Genomic DNA, 22,433 nt, shown 5'->3' on the forward strand with positions numbered 1-22,433 from the left:
ATGCAACAATTTATATACTTCGAAATCGCAAACAACTAGTTCACTGAAGTACAGGTGTAGATGTCTAGATTGATTGGAAGTGTTCTCTGCTTCGTGCTTATTCTCATGGTTCTTTGAAGAACATGAGAACCATGTTCCTGATTATTGACATGATTCTGGAGCGTGAGCAAAGTTAAATAATTTTATGTATTAAAAAGTTGACAGGGTTTGCCAGTATTTTGGTCACGCTATTTTTAGCAACGCGAAAGTAGTTCCGAGATTACACACGGTACTCGCATGATACGGAATCAGAAAACGACAGTATGGTGATACGGATTTTTTCAATACGGCGTGCTGTATTTTCACTGTTGGATATTGAAAATGAATTTGATAGGCACATTATAAACATGTATATTTCAATATGTATGTTTTCCATTTTTCAGTTATGAGAGATGGGGATTATTTTACGTGCATCTTTTCTCCAAAAGTTTGGCATATTTTTCATAATTATAGCCTCGTCGGCTACCCCCCGATACACACTACGAAATGCTTCGTTGTATGTATGAAGCGTAACGGAAAAAAAGCACCGTGTTTGCCGATGGTGTAATTATTGATGATTTTCACATAGACTAGTTCAATTGAAATGATAAAAAACCTCCATAAACGACATTTGATAACCCTTTTCACGCACTGTACGTTTGATCTCTGAGCAGCGCCGCCTCTTTGTTCGGACTGACTGCGGAATTTTGGCCGTCTAACTTTATGTCGCATGATCTTGTTTAACTTTACGTTATAAAACATGCTTTTTGATAACTCGTCTGGCATTGGATATATATATATATATATGCAAGACCTTTTCAGTTCAATATGTCTTATTATTTTTCTTGTGACATAAATGAAACTTCAGGGGCTTGGATGCTCAAAAATAAAAGTTTCTTATAAAGCTAAGCTCAGTTTTTATTTTCTATTATTTTGCGTTCTATTTACTTTTTTAAGAGTTTTAATACTTCAATATGAATTATCTTTATGATACTCACATAAAAATAAGTATGTGTTATGGCTCATTGAAATAAGCTTCTTAAACATGTTAAGCTTGAGAAGTTTTGAGAAATGGGGATCATGATTATCCGACGATGCATTCACACTTCTCATCGAAGGAAATTCACAGTAAGTACCGGAAGTGAAACATGGTATCTGGGCGGATCTTGGAGGCCCAGACGGCATCAAACATCTCGTTCTTGGCAACTGTGAACCAGTTCTTCCAGTCGCCAACCTCCCCTGAAAACAGCAACATGGTGTGTAATGATAGTTCACAGTGAGTAACGTAAGTTTCCACAAGGATACTGAAGGCTCGGAAAAGAATCGATGGTAATTTCTCTGTTCAAAAGGGTAGCAATTTCAGAGTCATGAATGAAGGATGATTGTCATGGACGCGGGCTTTCCAAAAAGACTTATGACTTATAATTACAACCATTTTCTGAAGAAAGAGTGCAAGGGGTTCAAACACAGTCACACGAACACCAGTTTGCTGACGAGCTGTGTCACAGAGGCATGTAGATAGTGTCTTACATTATCCATATTCAACATAGAATAGCGTATAAGTTCTGATCTACCTTCAAATGCATTCATGAACAAATTTCTCTATGCGTTTGGCACACAACAGTCGTTATATAAATTCCTATAATGAGCGTAAGAAGCATAGAGCAGGTAAGAATGCAGGTACGGGGTAAAGCCCAGAATATCCAGAACATCTATGTTAATTTGGCGAAGGTTAGTTTATACTGATAGTTAAAGGTGTGAGTGTGAAGACGGCTCTCAGATGATACGCTCCACTTGAGAGGCCCTTCGTGCGACTGGAACCCACGAACTCTGATGGGATGGTCGTTGCATACTTAACCAAATGTTACTAAGGAACATAAGTCTTGATGTACTACAGTATATTTCCCTATTGTAGTTATTCATACTGAATAATATGTTTCAAATATAGCTATGCCTAAATTATTGTATTTCACTAAATGCTTTGGTGTGAATGAATAAACATGTAACTCCATTTGAGATCTTTAGAATCTAAGCCATTCCGTATTTTGTTGTTAGAACTAAACCAACAAGGAAACATGGTGTCACGTGATCAATATACCACTCTTACCTTCTGTTTTTGTTTAATAACACAATGGTTCAACGTCAATGAGACAATACGTGTTGACACACACCACATCAGTATACAGTATATTGTGATATCAAAAACTCACTTTTTAATACATGTTTGGTTAAGTGCCATGTTGCCGTGAATATAAACAGAGAAAATCAATAAAGCAGGTGGTTTGAGTAACCCACTCTTATTGCAGTTTTTATTAAACATTAGCCCGTAAAGTTTACGATTTATAAGTCTTTAATTGCTATATTCGTATATGAATTTTTTTGATTCAACGATAACCATTTTTATTATTTTTTTATTCGAATCACCTATTACGATAATATCAAAACCAGATACTTTTCAATTTGAATTTTACTAGTCTACTTAAGAAATATAACACACCACTGAGGTTCAAATGACATTATTAGGACCGGCCAGTCAACGCCGAGGTCCATTCACCCTCGGGGACTGACTGGCCGGTCCTTATAATGCAATAATGGCCCGAAGTCTTGTTATATTCCTTATATTATACCGAACATTTTATATTACCATTCAATATTTTGAAAGCGCCTTTGATGTGTTTTAATGAACAAAGCAATTAATGTTCACCTGCGACAATTGTTCGCCGTTGTGAAAATCGCAAGTCGTACTCACCATTTTAATGACGTCAGTGGTCCATATTATTTTTGTCCAGGTCCGGACCACAATGGCTTGCTGACAAGAGCGCATTAAAGTCATAAAAATCAGTTCAACTAGCCAAAATTATATTTTACACATGCTTAAACATGTATATCATCAATATGGTTCATGAATCATATTACAGTATAGGATACTTTTGAATTTTGTCAAAACCTAATCTATGTTTAAGGCAATGTATTATATCGATGAAATACATGTTAAAGTATGTCTAAAATATAATTTTGAACTGGTTAATTATGACTTTTATGTGCTCTTGTCAACAAGCCACTGTGTTCTGGACCGGCCAAAAATGTGACCGCTGACAACATAAAACTGTTTTTTTTTTATTGATTCACTGATATACGGATCGATCGACTTTGTATGTACTTATAAGGGGCGCATTTATGTAAGGTATAATATATGTATGTAGCTTTCATTGTCGCAAAGAGTTCATCCAGCCATATCAGATATTGCGCACGTAGCTAGATTCATATGAGTACTTGATAAACCTATATGCACTAAGATATAGAACACTGCCCTTATATCGCGAGTGTAATACATTGCAAATAGACGGAATGACAAAGTCACGCTATACGGTATATCAGTGAGGTATTCATAAACAACCTTGTGTCGTTTCCTAACTGAATTCATTTCACTACTTAAAGATGCACTCTTACTCCCAAATAAAATGTACCACAATCCACAATTAATATAATAGATTTTATTTTCCCAAAAGGATGAATTAATATCGAAAACAGTGTTTTTATGAAGCATACTGTGTTTAATTTGAAAGAAACGTGCAGAAAACAGGGTATAGTTCTACCTTATGAGATGATAGTTAATCACTGTAAGTCTTTTAGCACCAGTCATCTAATATTTGAGCGGTTTCAGCTATTAATTGCACGGTTACAATCTTAATATCAGTAATTAATAGTTCCGTAAATGCATGATTTAGTATAACGTGACAGGTTTATCTTTCAAAAATTATGTTTCTTAGACATGTGTGCATGTATGTGACTTTAAATAAGAGTGTCATCTAAAAGTATCTCACTGGTCATATGATAAGAAGATCATATGAAGTATAAACGACTTTATTTTAGCCAAAATTAATACTTTTTTCTGTCAAGTCCTGACAAGTTAGCAAATTCAAATGAATTTACATTTTGTTATAATCAAAGCCCGGAAATAATCTGAGACGCTATATACAAGAACCTGTCATACAAGCTCGTCATTCAACTTTGCAACGTGTGACTGCGTCGGATCCCGTGAGTACAGAAGCGCCCCTTTCCTGGTGGATGAATAAGATTTTAACCTTTGATATAAAAGTGACAAACACATATGTACATCTAAGAGGTAACCTTTCACAAACCTTTCCTGTAAAAAGAGTGGCCCTTCCGGAACAAGTTGTTATTTTTGAAATGCTCAACGGTTGGCATAATTTCCGGTTTCTCCCTCAACATGTTAGGGAAGTGGCACTGTTCGAATATGGCGTCCCGGGTCGCCTCGTCAAGATCCACACCCAGAAACTTGAGAAGCTTGTTCAGCTGACCAATCCCGTCCTTGAAAAGTAGACAATGTTTTCATACTCTCTGTCTGTCTGTCCACCCGCTCTAAATGCAAGTATTCAATTAAAGACCCTTCGGTAATATTTCATTTATAAGAAACCAATGTTTAAATTATATGGTAGAGTCAATATCAATGTGTCATCCTCGATATACCTTTTTATGTAAAATACGTATAGTGGGTACCCCAGGCCCACCTATATGAACCTCCTACCACCTGTTTAGGCAAGCCGGGTTAGGCCGTTCTCACAATTTACAGGTCCGTAAGAACATGACGTCATGCAGGTACCCCGGTCGCGCCTATATAACATCATGTCGCTCGTTCAGGCAGGAGGAAAAAGGCCCTTACTCACCATTTTCGGGTTCTCAAAGTACATTACTTGTAGTGTGTACCTCGGTCCCGCCTCTATAACCTCCTGCAACTCATTCAGGCAGGCGCGGTAAGGCTCATGCTCAGCTTTTCAGGTTCTCGAAGTACATGACGTGTATCGGGTACCCAGGCCCCACCACTATACCCCCCTGCAACTCATACAGGTAGGCGGAGAAAGGTCCGCACTCACCATTTTCAGGTTCTCGAAGTAAATGACGAGTATGGAGTACCTCGGTCCCGCCTATATAACCTTCTGCAACTCATACAGGTAGGCGGAGAAAGGCCCGTACTCACCATTTTCAGGTTCTTCAAGTAAATTACTTGTAGCGAGGACCTCGATCCCGCCTATATAACATCCTGTCGCTCGCTCAGGCAGGAGTGATAAGGCCCGTATTCACCATTTTCAGGTTCTCAAAGTACATTACTTGTAGCGAGTACCTCGGTCCAGCCTCTATAACCTCCTGCAACTCATTCAGGTAGGCGGGGTAAAATTCATGCTCACCTTTTTCAGGTTCTCGAAGTCCATGACGTGTATAAAGTACCTCGGTCCCGCCTCTATAACCTTCTGCAACACATTCAGGTAGGCAGGGTAAGGCCCGTAATTTTCAGGTCCTCGAATAACATGACGTGTATCGGATACTTCGGTCCCGTCTCTATAACCACCTGCCACTCATTTAGGTTGGCGGAGAAAGGCCCGTACTCACCATTTTTAGGTCCTCGAAGTACATGACATGTAGAGGGTACCCCGGCCCCGCCTCTATAACCTCCTGCCACGCGTTCAGGTAATCAGCGTACGAGTTGTACTCCACTAGAAACAAGAGCCAAACATATACAGGTTTCCAGTGTTCAAAAATGTAAATACATTTCAACACACTTTTTATTAATCCGAATTTCATACTTTTATAGAATTTTCGTTAGTGCAACCTGGTTCCGCGAAAGGTTTGTAACAAAACGCTACCGGGATCAAGACCGACATACTTTCCCCTTCGACGTAAGGTCGGATCCAGTCCGTGAACGTCCCTTTGTAATTGTAGATGTGCATGCCCGTCATGTGCGCATATTGAGAGACGGCGGCGTCCTTTGGGTTCCGCAGACACAGCACCGTCTTTATCTGCTTCCGGCACAGGTCCTTAGGAAGAAACCTGGGGCAACAAAGCCTCTCACGATGAAACATAATACATGTATTTATGATATCTTAATGTTTTTTTAGTACAGAAAAAAAGTCGAATTATTTCAGAGATAGAGGTCAAAGAGCTGTCCATGCCGTTTTCGGAGTAACATGTCTGAGACTTATGTCACCTTGTCGTTTTATTGGTATTTTTTCAAACTTACAAATTTAATTATATATAATAGCTACACCTATCATTTCAAGTTATTTCGCAGGAAAACCTAGAATTAAGTTCAAAACTTTATTATTTTATATAGTTGTTCCAGTAGTGTTATATTGTTGTCTCGAGAGTTTGCGGATGAATACCTTGGCCGATAGTGACTGTTGAGGACACGTGGTGATGACCGGGTATCAATGACGTCAGCCTTGTTTGCCTCTAACATGGTGGACATCTTTGTGTCCTGTACGCGCGCTGACGATCGCCGCTGTATCATGGACAACATCTCGTACAGCCAGTTCGTACCTGAAATACGAGGGCTGTCCCACTAAATCGTAGACTTCAGTTATTGCTAAAAAAAATAACAATGGGCGTTCTTGTTGGTAATAAACTAGTTTTGGTTTAAAATAGGGTTCACAAACAGTGTATTTGTTTTAATGGTTTCAAATAAAATAAAAATCAGTTTTATCCTTTCTTTTACAGAAACCGAAACTGGTGTTTTAAACAAGCGAACACCCCTACTGGGGCGGTTTCGTCGGTTCGTTCCATTCGAAAGCTACTTCACTTTGACAACATGGCGGACAATGATTCAACAGGTGCGTTGAAACACCATATTTAGTTAAAACAGGCAAACTACCATGCGGTATCATTGTTTTAAATAATTCTGAAAAAACAGGCAGAAACTCCACCATGTTGTTGAAGCTGTACACAAAACCATACATTTGTTACTTCAAGCAAAATTTTTGAAACAGGTTTCTAAACCGCCGAAACCCATGAAACCAAAACTGAAACTAGTTTGGTATCAACTAAAACGCTCTTAGTGTTCTAAAAACTCTCCGAAATTTAATACATCTTCGTATGCTAAAACACACGAAGTTTAATTGAAAAATAACATGAAATAAACATTCTACAAATATTAATGAATACCATGTTCACAGGAGTGGCACAAGCCGACGTCCAAATTGCACCGATAAAAGATAATATTGTCATGTATTACTCGTTCTTAAAAGGTACGGGGTTAGTAGGTAATATGTTAGTAGATATGGGATATACGGGTGCAAAAGAAACCATATCGGGTGAGAGCTATATGTATCTCGTATTTATGTAGATTGGAAACGTTTAAGACCCTGTGAACATTTAAAACCGAAATGTTAGCGATGGTTTATAAATTTTGTACATTTTGTTCATAATGCCAATTTCATTTCCATACAAGAAAGTGAATCGGCCCGTGACATCTAGAATTCCGTAGCCATATCTATGGTGGCATACTTCTGCCACCAGATAACCATATAACTAACTAGTTAATTAAGAGGTTAACTAGTTACGTAACTAGTTAACCTCTTAATTAACTAGTTAGTTATATGGTTATCATAACGGGAAATAAATGCATGTTAGTGCCTACAACTGCCATCCTTTTATTATTTTACCAGCTTAATGTTAAGTGGTTAACTAGTTACGTAACTAGTTAATCACTTACCACTTATCCAAAATATCGCTAACTGGTAACTGGTTAACTAGCTACGTAACTAGTTAACCACTTAACATTAAGCTGGTAAAATAATAAAAGGATGGCAGTTGTAGGCACTAACATGCATTTATTTCCCGTTATGATCTTTTATTTATTGAAAAAATTAACTAGTTACGTAACTAGTTAACCACATAACTAACTAGTTAATCAAGGGGTTTACTAGTTACGTAACTAGTTAACCTCTTAATTAACTAGTTAGTTATATGGTTAACTGGTGGCAGAAATATGCCACCATACATATCCCTTCATGAAGGATCTGAAATCTTGTATTGAGTGGTATTCATTTTGAAGCTCAGTTTGTAGTCCTTTTGCCTCTACAAATTGGCTTGAACATACTGTTTATTCTTTAAAACGAAGCCTTATTTCGCATTGAAAGTGAATGCGTATTGTAAAATAAAATTAATAAATGAACTTCACGTGTTTTTTTCGCTAACAGAAAATACTAATAAAGTGCGCCAGTCGTCAACACTGATTTGCTTGATAAAACTCTCCTTATTCCTTTGTTTGTACTCAATCACCATGGAACTTGCCAGAATGTTTGTCTCTTTGGAAACTTGTTTGAATACGAGTCATTTAGTAAGTAGGTTAAATAAAAGATAAAAAAAACTGGTCACACACTCTAGAGGCATTCCTTTGAACACTCTTTTCATGGAACTTGATTGATATCTAAGTCTAGTTTGAATGTGGGGGACATGTGAAGTCAAAAAGAATGTCAAACACACTTGATTACGATCTGGAAGACATGAAACAGGATGAAAATGGTCAGGCCACGAATAAAGGTAGTATGAGAGCACTGTGACGTCATATGTCTAAAAATCGCTTGTTAAAGCTGCACTCTCACAGATCTTTTTTTATTTTTGTTTTGGAACGAGCCAATGTGAAAATGCATTTTCTAAAAGCGTTATTTATAGTTCAACTGTTTTAGCCTTAAATCATTAATTTTTTAACGTAAATATAAAAAACTGCGATCTGATCTTTTGTCAGGATTCGTATTTCACTGATTTTTTGATATTTACGCAAAAATTGGCTCATTCCAAGACAAAAATATAAAAGTTGTCAAAACGGTAAATCTGTGAGAGTGCAGCTTTAATGTCATGATGACACTAACACAACTCTTTACCCAATCCTCATTTGCTTACAAATGTCTAAGCAATCTATAGTCAAGTATGATTATGTGATATACATGTTTTAAGTTGCTCGAACACAACCACGCTAACCCCTTTTCGAGATCACTTTACCTGCCCAATATATCATGAAACGTACCAATTCTGATCATGTGCGGTCAAAGGACAATACAAGTCACTAGGTTAATCTTGAAAAACATAATTAACCGCCGTATCTTCTAACAAATCTAATGGAACTCTGTAATGACATACAATTGTTGAAATCTGGTTGAAATTATTTAGAGGCATACTACAATTACAGTCGAAACTCGCTATGTCGAAGTCGTTGTGACCTCGGGAAACACTTCGAGATAACGAGCATTCGATATAAACAAAATAAAAAAGTGTTTAACTAAACCAAACGCATTTGAAAAGAAATTCGACATAACCAGACAATCGAGATAACCGAGTTCGACTTAGCGAGTTTCGACTGTTTCTCTATTTAAAGAGCCATGAGATAAATGACCTTTATGGGCATCTTGAAAGGATACGTTTGCAGGTATGGGCAGGTTATTCTCATTTCGATGACTCAGAATCATGTGAATCCAGTCATGCATGACTGTTCAATACTTTTGCAACTGCCGCATTTATAATAATGGCTTCAAGGCTTTTGCGTCGTGTTCGTCAAGATCACACGAGATAATTATCCAGATAGACAACATTTATGTGCAGTGATAAACTGAAGTTAACTTTAATAATGTTTTATTAACTCGATCACAAGGGCTAGTTGTCAGTATATCACTGGCAGAAATACATACCTCAGATTTTATCAATCTTTTAGATTCACATAATTTACGTTGAATTAAACTAATAATATTAAGCAGGCATACTACAATATTTTATTCCCCTGTTCACCATCGTACTGTCGCGTTTTCACCATAGTAATAACGTGACATCGGGTTTTCGTTATCGTAGTATCGTAATGTCGCGTTAACATTGTCGTACTGTCGCGTTATCACCGTCGTACTGTCGCGTTTTTACCATCGTAATATCGTGACATCGCGTTTTCGTTATCGTAGAATCGAACTGTCGCGTTAACATTGTCGTACTGTCGCGTTATAATCATCGCATCATCGCACTATCGCGCTAAATTTATCGTACCGTCGCGTTATAATCATCGTACAATCGCGTTATCATTATCGTACTGTCGCGTTATCTTTTATCGTACTCTCGCGTTATCATTATTGTACTTTCGCTAATAATCATCTTACTTGTAATCGCGTTATCATTATCGTACTGTCGCGTTATCTTCTTTATCGTACTGTCGGATTATCATCATCGTACTGTCGCGGAATCATATTCGTACTGTCGTGTTATCATATTCCAGTGCCGTAGCTACACTGGGGCAAACAACAATTTCTATAGCTCTAAAATATTTTTTCGACATTCTTCATTTGCCTCAATCACACAAAACATCAAGGCGGAACGTCTATATTTGAAAAAAGAAGTGAATATTAGATGTAATAGAATAAACTCTACAAACAGTCTGATCTGTTAGCTGGTTTGACTGAAGAAGAAGAAGAACATGAACGTGAAACTCTACTATACAACGTGTCAAAGCTACAGTCTTTGTCAACACTGTCGGACACACGTTGCCTATCACGTGTTGACTCAATTAGCACGCTAATTGTAAATTATGACAAGATATACGATGCGCTACAACAAGTGCTTGATGAATCTTCAGGCCAATCTGCACATGATGCAACAAGTTATATGCACGCTATGCAGCTATTTGAAACCTTTGTAGTTGCTGTACTTACACAGTCCACGCTGGGGTTTGTTCGCCCGCCGTCTGTCAGCCTTCAGAACAAGTCGTGTAACCTTTTAAAGGCGCATTCTAAGGCACAAAACATCATTCAGAAATTCTCCAAAATATAAGAAATGAGGATAATTTTAACAAATTGTACAATCGTGCAGTAAGTATTGCTGCATCTATTGAAGTTGTGCCGTCAAAGCCAAGAACAGTTGGCAAATTCATCTTCGGATAAAACCAGTGTCCAAGACCATTACAGATTCAATTATTACTTTCCATTCCTCGACCACATGATTTCACACATGAAGACACGATTCGCTGCTGAACTGGAAAGCGCACTTAAGGGAACCATTCTTCTTCCTGTACACATGCAAAATCTTGACTCTGCTCTAACAGATCAAATAAAGGAGGCATTTCTAGATGACTAGCCGAACCCTGGATAATTTAAACAGGAAGTATTGCGATGGACTTTGTTAAACAAAAACTCTACCAAAGTCATGACGCTGGAAGAAGGTGCAGCTGCATGTGACGAAAGTCTTTTCCCCAAACATTTCAAGAATATTCAAATTAATTATGTGTCTGCCTGTTGGTTCTTGCACGTGTCAAAGGAGTTTCAGTTCACCGAGGCGGCTTAAGACCTGGAGTCGGACATCAATGGGTGTCTCACGACTTAATGGTTTATCTTGCCTACGTCCACAGGACCAACATTTCTGTTAACCCTAAACAAATTCTTAAGTTGTGGGAAGCCACAGGACACCATCGCATAGCACTGGCATTCAAATATTAAAGTGACGATATGTGAGACGTTTAGAAGTAGGTTCATGGTATTGGTAACAAAGCCTCATGTGACAGTGAATTTCCTCTAAGTGCACATTTGTTTTGTCTAAATTTATGTAAACCGTAAATTGTATCAAAAGTTATAGCACTTAAACTGTTGAAATGTTATATTTTACTGTAACATTTTTCTGTATTTAATTCCGACAAAGATACTCCAGAATGCAGGAAATCGCTTTTTGGAAAAAAATCCGGGGGGGGGGGGCATGCCCCCATAGACCGTTCTGCCTCGGTGTATTTTAAGTCTGGCTACGGCACTGTTTTCGTACTTTGGAAGCAGATCATTTGATATATTAAACGGATAGAAACATAATTTTAACATGTTAGAACATGTAAACATGACACAATTTGACTGTCTCCAGGTCATATTTTGTGTATTTATGGTTATGTAATTTTTAACTGCCAAGAGTTATGTAAACAAAATTACCCTGCCAACTTTATTTTATGTTTGACTGAAATACTAATGCATAAAAAGATACAATTATTCAATCCCTTCATCAAAAAAATTATTTCCAAAATCTGTACCCAACGTTTAACTCACTCATGTAACAACAAGAGATTTTTTCAAAATAATAACTGATCCGTTCATGACATAAGTGGTTTATCAACCTCCACTTGAGGAGTCATCTTTCCCAAAACATTATTTGACAAATGGCCGATCATTTTAGAAGTACAGTTGAGTAATTGATATCTTAAAGGACGTTGAGTAGATGCGTAATTTGTATGTCTGTCTCTAATGTAACACTGTATATTTCTTCCATTGATTTGAGTATGAGTATAGTTTATGTGACATTACATCTGTATGTAATGAAGATTCAAAGAATATGTGTTGATTATATCTTAGGTAGAAGGTATTAATTTTATTTTGATAAAAACAAGCGAATAATTCACTCATGTAACATTCACTCATGTAACGGGCATTTTTGTTACAGTAGAGATGCAAAGTGTTACAGGAGAGACACTCAATACATAAAAATTACGAAAATATAGTTGTATTCATTAATAGTGTAATAAGTTATCACATAATATAGTCAGAACATCAATGTATAAAATAATAACTCATTTAAAGATGAAAATGCTAACATTTCGGTTTCTTGTTTCGTAGATCTAATTATTCTGTTACACGAGAGACCGTTTTTGTGACCGTAGAGACAAAACCTCAATAGTATGTCATATAAGTAGCTTTAAACAATGTGATTATGATTTTAAAGTTAAATGCTTAACGGTTTAAATGTCATCTTGTCGGGAAAACAGTTTTTAATTATAATATACATTTTGTCATTGCACATGATAATTTATGGAAAATGTGTTACAGGAGAGACCAACTTTTGTTAAAGGAAATATTTTCAACGACTATTTTGATAATTGTAAATGCGATAACATGGAAAATTGAACTTTTAATTATTTAGTTGTATCCTATACATTATAATAGTATATCTTTATTAGAAATCCTCAACATGTTAGCCATGTTCAAGCTGGAAATGCTGTTTTGTGTTTTACTGTTACATGAGTGAACACATGTTACATGAGTTTAAACATTAATGACTACATATGCTTCATTTTATTTATCACCATCAAATGGTATTTTTTTATTCAGCTACCAGTATATTGTATTGAAATAAAACGTCCATCAACACGAGTACTAAGACCCTTATATTATACAACGCATTACATATGTTGTCACATAACTATGCCCATGTATAGTTGATACGGACGGAAATTGCCTTCCATCCTGCAGAAGTGTTCTTGCATTTGGTGAAACCGATAACGTAGAAGAAATAAGAGTACAAATAATAGCTGAACTTGTTAGAAATTAAATCAAATACCTGGATGGTATGGTTTTGATTGATGGGATTGAACATAAAAAGAACTGTATAAAAAGACCAGTCGACCCCTTCAGGGTTGAGCATGCTTTTCTCTGAAGGGATCTGTTGCGTCTATTGCTTTGTTGGCCTCGCATGATACAATTGGTGGCAGCGGTGGGATGAAGATAACTACCGGACGGAGTTGCCTTACCCACGAATTTCCCAGGCCAATACTCGAGACGAGTCTTTTCGGAGGCAGAAGTAATGTAACGTTCTATGTAGGCGGAAGTGAGTATAATATAGTATGTTGGTGTACTTGGTTGGTTGTATGCAAATTGGCATATTCAGGTCTCCGTGTGGATGGAGAATAAACTGCATTATAAGACCAGTGGCGTCTTTGGCCACGCACGCTACAATGGCAAAAACGAGTTTGAATGTCATTCAAAGCAACTACATTTGAATGAGTCTAAACTCAATGCTGATGTTTGTGAAAAGGGAATCAAAAATGAAGATGTAGAAATTGCGATCATTATGATATGAAGCTAGATCAAAATGACAAATGCGTAACAATGTATGTTCACAAGGATACGGATGGTGGATATGCCATTGACAGAAACACTAATTGTTCACATCAAAACATAGCACTGAAACAATTATGATACAGTAAATGTATCAATTGGTCAAGAAGAGTCGTCCAATCCTTAAATTACACCAGATTGTGCCAATGCAACTGTTCAAATAGAAGTAACAGATGTCACTGTTCCAATTGATGGCGTCATTGAGACAGTAATACTGGAAACCCTGAATGAAACTGTTTCGATAGAGAGCATAGATACAATCTCCAATAGAAAGAACAAAGTAGATTGTTCCGTAAAAAACATCAATGGAACTGTTCCGGACAAACAAACACATGATACTATAAAGATAGACGAAACGAAACTAGATGGCACGAGTGAGACTATTATAAAAGAAAGCACAAATGAGACTGGATCGTTGAAAAGCACAAATGAGACGGTCCTGAACATAGAAGAAACAGATACAATAGAAAGCACAAATGCGACTGGATCGTTGAAAAGCACAAATGAAACGGTCCTGAACACAGAAAAAACAGATATGATAGAAAGCACAAATGAGACAGTTCAAATAGAAATACAAAAAGAGAGCTCTGAAAGAATGCAAAAATGAGACTTATCCTATAAAAGTAATCAGTCTAAGTGCTCCAATTGAAAACGCCAACAACACTGTTTCCAATGAGATTGTCTCGATAATGTTCCAAATGAGTTTCCTCCGACAGATGGTATCCATGAGACTACCAAGACATAGTGTGACAATGATACAATTGAACCTTTTGACCCTATGATGTGCATAGGAAAATATGTAATGAGTCTTTACAATAAAATACCTTATCAAGGTATTTTAGTGGACGCTCAAGGAACAAAAATTCTTGTTACAAACATGTAGCTGTATGAAACAAAATGGGAGTAAAAAGGCGAACATTATCACTTGGCCAAGAGTAAATAAGATCAAGATTGGTATACAATCGACAGTGTTATGGGAATCATTCCTGTCCAAAGCATGTCAAAGGCATTTACTTTAAAATAAATGAAACAATTTGGTTTGGATGTATGGGTAATTATGAAGCCGTGCCATTACACCAATCGACAGTGTTAAGGGATACATTCATGGGCTGAAACATTTCAAACTCAGTTATTATAAAATTTATGATACTGTTCGATATATATGTGAAAAGTGTGGCCAGTTTTTCAACTTCTGCTAAAAATGAACATACGTAAACTTCTCGCACTTTCGTCGGTGTGAGGAGATTACGTTCCTAAATGTTTAATAAGCGGAAGTTGAAAAACTGGCCAAGTTGTCAGTTAGGTGTTAATTACCAGCTTGTCGATTTCTTTGTCACTACTGTAACTCAGATAGGCTAACAACTCATTCGAAAAACAATAAACCAAGACCTTTAAAATGTTATATTCCATTTATCATTATGCAGTCATTTGTTATTTTTATTTTCATAAAATTAGACATGAATGACAAATTGTGTATGAGACGGTGCCCATAAAGTGTAAATATTCACTTTTGTCAATTTATTTGTTACTACTGAAACTGAGATTTGCTTATAATGTAAACGCATTCGCATATCAGTTTAGTTAAAGGGTTTTAGTGTTTAAATTTCTATTCATCATTATGTAATTATTTCCGTTATTTTAATACAATGAGTTAGACAATAATGTCAACATGTTACATGTTAACTTTAGTGTCTTTACTGTAACAATAACCGTCCATCATGTAAAGTGTTCACACTTTTATTACCTTACAATGTTAAAATGTGTTTGTTACCTACTAAAGTTTAAGTAGTCTTAGTATTAAATACATTCCTAGTTTCGAGAGTATTAGTTCTTAATCATATGTTTAATAAAAACAGTTTAAGATAAAAAAATATTGCCTTGAAATGTCACTCCTATAACATATAATTGTCTTAGGTGTAACACCAGTGTCCCTACAGTAACAGGGACAAAATGGTATTGATGTAAGTTGTTTGTATACAATATTTTAAATTACAAATAGTGATTCTGACATGCTAGGGTGTCCCTATTCATGATTTTTATAAAAATAACCCGCAATTTTTATCATTTTTAACAAGTTGGTGCTATAAATTGTATGTTTTCAAAAAGTGAAGTTCATTTGGATAAATATAAGGATCATTATAATTAAAATCCATATATCTTATGATTTAAATAGTGAAAAACAATTCACTTTTCATATTTATTAATGGTTGCCTGGCTCATTGTATTTGAATAGAAAATATGTGTACAGATGTAGGTGTTACAGTAGGGAAAACAAGATGGTAAAGTCCTTAACAATTGATCAAATTCTACTGAAACATAAATGAATTGAAAATGCTGTTGATCATTTTTATATAAAGTATACATCCCCACATCACCCTAAAATGAAGAAATTATGAAAAGATGATGTTTATTTTTCAATTTATTTTTTTCAAATTGTTGCCAAAATATATAATGACTCATAGATATAAACTTCAATATATTCGCTTTAAAAAGTATTTGTCTGTTTCGTGTTTGAACAAAAATATATAATCATGTAATAAAACAGCTGTTGCATGGGCTTTTGTGTAACAGTCAAAACTGTTTGACAGTGCAGATGTCATCCCCTCCACCTCTGGACAACAGTTTTGACTGTTACAAAGATGAACATGCAACACCTGTATAATAATAACCAACAGGAAATGGTCGTCGAGTAGCTAAATATCAACATCAACATCTAACTATTATGTAGTTAATTATTCGAATCCCAAAATGGTGGTGGTGTTGGTTGTAGTGGTGGAGGAGGAGGTGGTGGTGGTGGAAAGTAGAAGTGGTGGTGCTGGTGGTTGTGGTGGTAGTGGTGGTGGTGGTTGTGGTGGAAGAGGAGGTGGTGGTGGTTGTGGTGGAAAGTAGAAGTGGTGGTGGTGGTGGTTGTGGTGGGTTGTTGTGGTTGGTGTTGGTGATTGTGGTGGTGGTGGTGGTTGTGGTTTTGGTGGTGGGGGTGGAGGTGGGGATTGTTGTTGGGGAGATGGTGGTGGTGGTGATGGTGGTAGTTGTGGTGGAATTGGTGGTGGTGGTTGTGGTGGATGTGGTGATGGTTGTGGTGGTGGTTGTGGTTGTTGTTGTTGTTGTTGTTGTTGTTGTTGTGGTGGTGGTGGTGGTGGTGGTGGTGGTGCTAGGGGAGGTGGTGGTGGTGGTGGTGGTAGTTGTGGTGGTGATAGTGGTGAAGATGATGATAATAATTATGATGATAATTTCACTTAACATATGCAAATGTTCGTGTGGCATTTCAAATGATAACAGTGAATACTTCTCAAAATTTCTTCAAAATTAGTTTATGTAATTGACCACAAAGGTCGGTTTAACACTTACCGGTCTTCGGAAATGTCGCTAGCATAATGTCGTCATCCCTGCACGGGGTCTCGGGCACGTGCTCAAATATTTCCTGGATCTCGTCGGCCGTCATGTTGAAAGGCGGTTGTCGCAAACCATTCTTCAGCTGCATAAACTCAAGCGTTTCCCCACCGTCGTCGGCAACCGTTATAAGCTTTGGCTCTCCCGACATACTAGTAGAGAACTTCTAATATGTTAAGTGACCTAGGAGAAAAACACGGTATCAATTATCAACTCCCAATTTTATTTACTGATCAGTCTGATGCTAGTTTAAGTGATATATAAATACATTTACACAGTGTAACACAATGAAGAAAAAGGTTTGTAGAAACAGTTATCAACATTACAATGTTTTGAACTGTTGACCGGTCAACCGAGGTTTACCGAGATTCTAAAAATAAACTGCATACCGTTTAAACTGGTTTTGTAATTTAAATTGGCTCACGGAGAATACCGAAGTAATTTCAAGCGCTCGATCGTCTGAATAAACTTCAATATATATATTTAAAGTTTAGAGTTGATGTTACCATTATAGTTCCGCGGTTATGACTGCGCGCACTTAACCAGTATATGTGAACATGTGATTTTTCCCACGTGGTAATATTGACGCATTTAGCTGGTAAAATAGTTTAACAATTTTTTTTATCATACATAATGTGATGCGTTTTGAATAAAACATATGCCAACACCGATCCAACACCGATATGCCAACACCGATATGCCAAATGCCAACACCGATATGCCAACACCGATATGTCAACACAACACCGATATGCCAACACCGATATGCCAACACCGATATGCCAACACCGATCCAACACCGATATGCCAACACCGATATGCCGACACCGATATGCCGACACCGATATGCCGACACCGATATGCCAACACCGATATGCCAACACCGATATGCCAACACCGATTACGTTTAAGTACCAAAAAAATGCATGTAGTTTATAAGTCAATTGGAACAATGAAATATGTACACGCCGGGGGCGCATATCGTTTATAAGTATATTTGCCACATATTATAATAATGAACCAGTCAGTTGTAAACACGCCCCCCCCCCCCCGCCCAGGTCCGGGAAATAGCGGGGACTTTGACTTGGAAACCTGGGGCAATAAAACCTCTCATGATGAAACATAATATTTATGATATCTTAACGTTTTTAAGTACAGAAAAACAAGTCGAATGATTTCAGAGATAAAAGTCAGAGAGCTGTTCATGCCTTTTTTCGGAGTAACATGTCTGAGACTTACGTCACCTTGTTGTTTTATTGGTATTTTTTTTAAACTTACAAATTTAATTATATAGTTACAATAGTTATGCGTCTATTAGGTTTGCAGGAAAACCTAGAATTAATTTCTAAACTTTATAATTTTATATTGTTGTCCCGAGAGTTTGCGGATGAATACCTTGGCCGATAGTGACTGTTGAGGACACGTGGTGATGACCGGGTATCAATGACGTCAGCCTTGTTTGCCTCTAACATGGTGGACATCTTTGTGTCCTGTACGCGCGCTGACGATCGCCGCTGTATCATGGACAACATCTCGTACAGCCAGTTCGTACCTGAAATACGAGGGCTGTCCCACTAGATCGTAGACTTCAGTTATTACAAAAAAATAAATAACTATGGGCGTTCTTGTTGGTAATGAACTAGTTTTGGTTTAAAATAGGGTTCACAAACAGTGTATTTGTTTTACTGGTTTCAAATAAAATAAAAATAAAAGTTTTATCCTTTCTTTTACAGAAACCGAAACTGGTTTTTTAAACAATCGAAACCTCCTCCAGGGGAGCTTTCGTCGGTTCGTTCCATTCGAAAGCCACTTGAAAAAAACAACATGGCGGACAATGATTCAACAGGTGTGTTGAAACACCATATTTAGTTAAAACAGGCAAACTACCATGCGGTATCATTGTTTTAAAGAATTTTGAAAAACAGGCAGAAACTCCACCATGTTGTTGAAGCTGTACACAAAACCATGCATTTGTTACTTCAAGCAAAATTTTCGAAACAGGTTTCTAAACCGCCGAAACCCATGAAACCAAAACTGAAACTAGTTTGGTATCAACTAAAACGCTCCAAGTGTTCTAAAAACTCTCGGAAATTTAATACATCTTCGTATGCAAATACACATGAAGTTTAGTAGGTAATATGTTAGTAGATATGGGATATACGGGTGCAAAAGAACCATATCGGGTGAGAGCTATATATATATATTTGGGGCCGCAGAAGATTTTTTCAATTTTAAGCATTGGAAAACTCTATTTCCAGTGAGTTCAGGTATTACTTTAATGTTTTTATCTAAACCTTTTTCGGTTAAAATAGTTGATAGATATAAAACTATTGTCATTTAGTAACATTTATTCATTATTACATTTAGACACTGACACATGGGCAAGATCGTGACCTTCAGAAGCTGGCATGTCTTTGTCAGAGCCCTGCTTAGGTTGTCACTGCGCTTTAACAGTTCATACCCAAGTGGAACACCATAGAGAAAGTCAAATGAGGCCATCTGACTCTTCACATCAACACACCAACAATGCGCGCTCTGGTCTCAGTGTCTTTTGTGGTCTCATAGGTGGTATCCCACAATTTCTGGAGAACGGAATAATTGCCTAAGACACTTTTCAAACACTCCGCTCTATCAGTCCATCGACTCGGGCACAGCACTCTAAATCCAGGTGTGGCGGGACTCATTTCCTTTCTCAGTTCTTCAACTACAGTTTCTTCCACTTACCCGTCTTCAATAATCTGCCGACTGTTTTCACGCCATTCACACGCCAATACGCTAGATGTCACAGGTTTAATTATGACATGTTGACCTGTTTATTCAATATCGTGTAAGACTGCTACTGATCTATATGCGCGTAGCTTTATTTAAAATACGATTATTAGGAAATTCGGTATCAAATATTCGCGGCCCCATTGCCGTCACTAGCCAGAATATTGGGGCCGCAATCGCTGCGGCCCCAGCTTCTACGCGCCTGCATTTAAAACGGAAATGTTAACGATGTGTTACTATCTTGTTTGAATATGAGCCATTTTGCAAAATATGGTCAATTAGTGAGTATGTCAAACACTAGGAAAACCCCTGGTTACACATTCTAGAGGCGTTCGTTTGAACACTTAAGTCAAGTTTTAATATGGGGGCATGTGAAGTCAAAAAGAATGTCAAACACACTTGATTACGATCTGAAAGACATGAAACAGGATGAAAATGGTCAGGCCACGAATAAAGGTAGAGCACTGTGACGTCACATGTCTAAAATCGCTGGTTAAAGCTGCACTCTCACAGATTGACGTTTTGACAACCTTTTTTGTCTTGGAACGAGCCAATTTTGCAAAACTGCAATGAAGTTTTGCAAGGAAACCAGTGATTTAAAACTGCTGACAAAAGATCAGATCGCAGGTTTTCATTTCTATGATAAAGAAATGATGTTTCATGCATTTTTCTAAAACGTTAGTAACGGTTTTAGCCTAAAATCATTATTTTTTTTAGGTATGTGAAGTTGGCTTGTACATCGTAGTTCAGCTTGTAATTCTACAAGATGAATACCCAACTAGTAGGTTGTAATTCAAATACAACGTATGCTGATGTATTTGGTCCGAACTACAAGATGAATACCCAACTACTAGCTTGTAATTCAGTTACTACGTATGCTGATGTATTTGGTCCGAACTACAAGATGAATACCCAACTACTAGCTTGTAATTCAGTTACTACGTATGCTGATGTATTTGGTCCGAACTACAAGATGAATACCCAACTACTAGCTTGTAATTCGAATATAATGTATGCTAATGTATCTGTCCGAACTGCAAGATGAATACCCAACTACTAGCTTGTAATTCAAATAGTATGAATGCTGGTGCAATTAGGGTGAACTACAAGCTGAATACCGATATACAAGCTTGTAATTGGCGAACTACAAGTTAAATTACGATGTACAATGTACAAGCCGATCTACAAGCTGAATACCCAACTACAAGCTTGTAATTGGCGAACTACAAGTTGAATTACTATGTACAATATACATGCCGAACTACAAGCTGAATACCAAACTACAAGCTTGTAATTGGCGAATTACAAGCTGAACTACGATGTACAATGTACAAGCCAACTTCACATACCTTTATTTTTTAACGTAAATATGAATGACTGCGATCTGATCTTTTGTCAGCAGTGTTATTACACAGAATTTCTGATATTTACGCAAAAAATGGCTTATTACAATGTAAAAGAGTCGATGACTTCAAATTATGATACACATCACATACCAAACTGAAAGACTCGTGATCATTAGCGATTCTCGGACCTTAAAACGTATCCTCTCAAGTGCAGAAGCTTGTTTGCATTTCCTCCAAAATGTGGGTAATGTGCTTGCAAGAAACATATTGGGGGGGGGGGGGGGGGGGGGTAGGTACAAAACTCGGCTTGGAAACATGTACAGTCGAGTTATAACCATGAAGTTTGGACAATAGGGATATATACATGCATGCACAGTTACAACTTACACAGATATGCCATATTTGCCGAGAAAATACGAAAAAAATGTGGATACAATCAACACGTTCATTGGTAAAAATTGCCTCCTAAGCCGCAATCTATTCAATAACTTTTTTATCTTTAAAGTTATGATAATAAACTAAGGTGTCGATCGAAGAATATGTTTTTCGCCACATAATGGACGCATACATTTTTCAAAATTTAAAGAAATGTCCACTTACCAGATAAAGGTTGGTACCAGAATCGGTACTTTTCATTCTAAATCCGCCATTTTGTTTACCATGAAACATTTTTCTCACTTAATGTTTGCATGAAACGAAATTACGTCCTTCCCCTTGAATAAATGGCCGGAGCTTTGCCATCGGGCCCGTTCGGCATATGTCCGCATGCATTCGCGGAGCGGCATACGAAAGGTTGCGGTATGAACGCCGAAACCTATCCGAAGTAGCCGAATGCGACGCAGAAGAATACCGACAGTTAAGGAATCGGCCCCCGAACGCTTACCGATCGTGCGGAATGGTTGCGGTAACATTGCAGATCATGCCGAAGAGTTGCAATTTAAGAAAACATGCCTCATACTCTTTGTGCCCTCGATGGCAAACATGTGGAAATGAAGAAGCCACCGGGTTCGGGAAGTTTGTATCACAGTTACAAGGGATTCTTTAACATAGTCCTTCTGGCGTTCGTCGATGCAAACTAAAAGTTATCTGTTGTGACCTGGGGGCATGGGCTTCATGTCAGACTTCCAGATCTTTAATGATTCTGAATTGAATGAGTATATAGCTAAAAGATTACGAAGAATCGCAGAAAGGCTTTCTGAAGGTGTAGAGTTAATGGCGA

General features: G+C 37.3%; 1 protein-coding gene across 2 annotated transcripts; it reads right to left on the bottom strand.

Annotated features, from left to right (window-relative positions):
* Positions 1 to 649: 649 nt before the first annotated feature.
* Positions 650 to 17,620, bottom strand: LOC128233015 (sulfotransferase 1B1-like). Of its 2 annotated transcripts, none has more exons than XM_052946865.1 (7): positions 17,489 to 17,620; positions 17,058 to 17,282; positions 6,198 to 6,354; positions 5,702 to 5,865; positions 5,428 to 5,531; positions 4,161 to 4,350; positions 650 to 1,257 (listed from the first exon to the last, which is right to left on the bottom strand). In XM_052946865.1, exons 2-7 carry the CDS (start codon positions 17,248 to 17,250, stop codon positions 1,142 to 1,144), a joined length of 924 nt encoding a protein of 307 aa, XP_052802825.1. In that variant the 5' UTR covers positions 17,251 to 17,282; positions 17,489 to 17,620; the 3' UTR covers positions 650 to 1,141. The 2 variants fall into 2 exon arrangements, with proteins under 2 accessions (XP_052802825.1, XP_052802826.1); XM_052946866.1 differs by lacking the exon at positions 17,489 to 17,620 and adding an exon at positions 17,426 to 17,456.
* Between the last annotated feature and the right edge of the window lie 4,813 nt (positions 17,621 to 22,433).

This window comes from Mya arenaria, chromosome 4 (genome assembly GCF_026914265.1).
Source record: "Mya arenaria isolate MELC-2E11 chromosome 4, ASM2691426v1".
Classification (NCBI taxonomy): Eukaryota; Metazoa; Mollusca; class Bivalvia; order Myida; family Myidae; genus Mya; species Mya arenaria.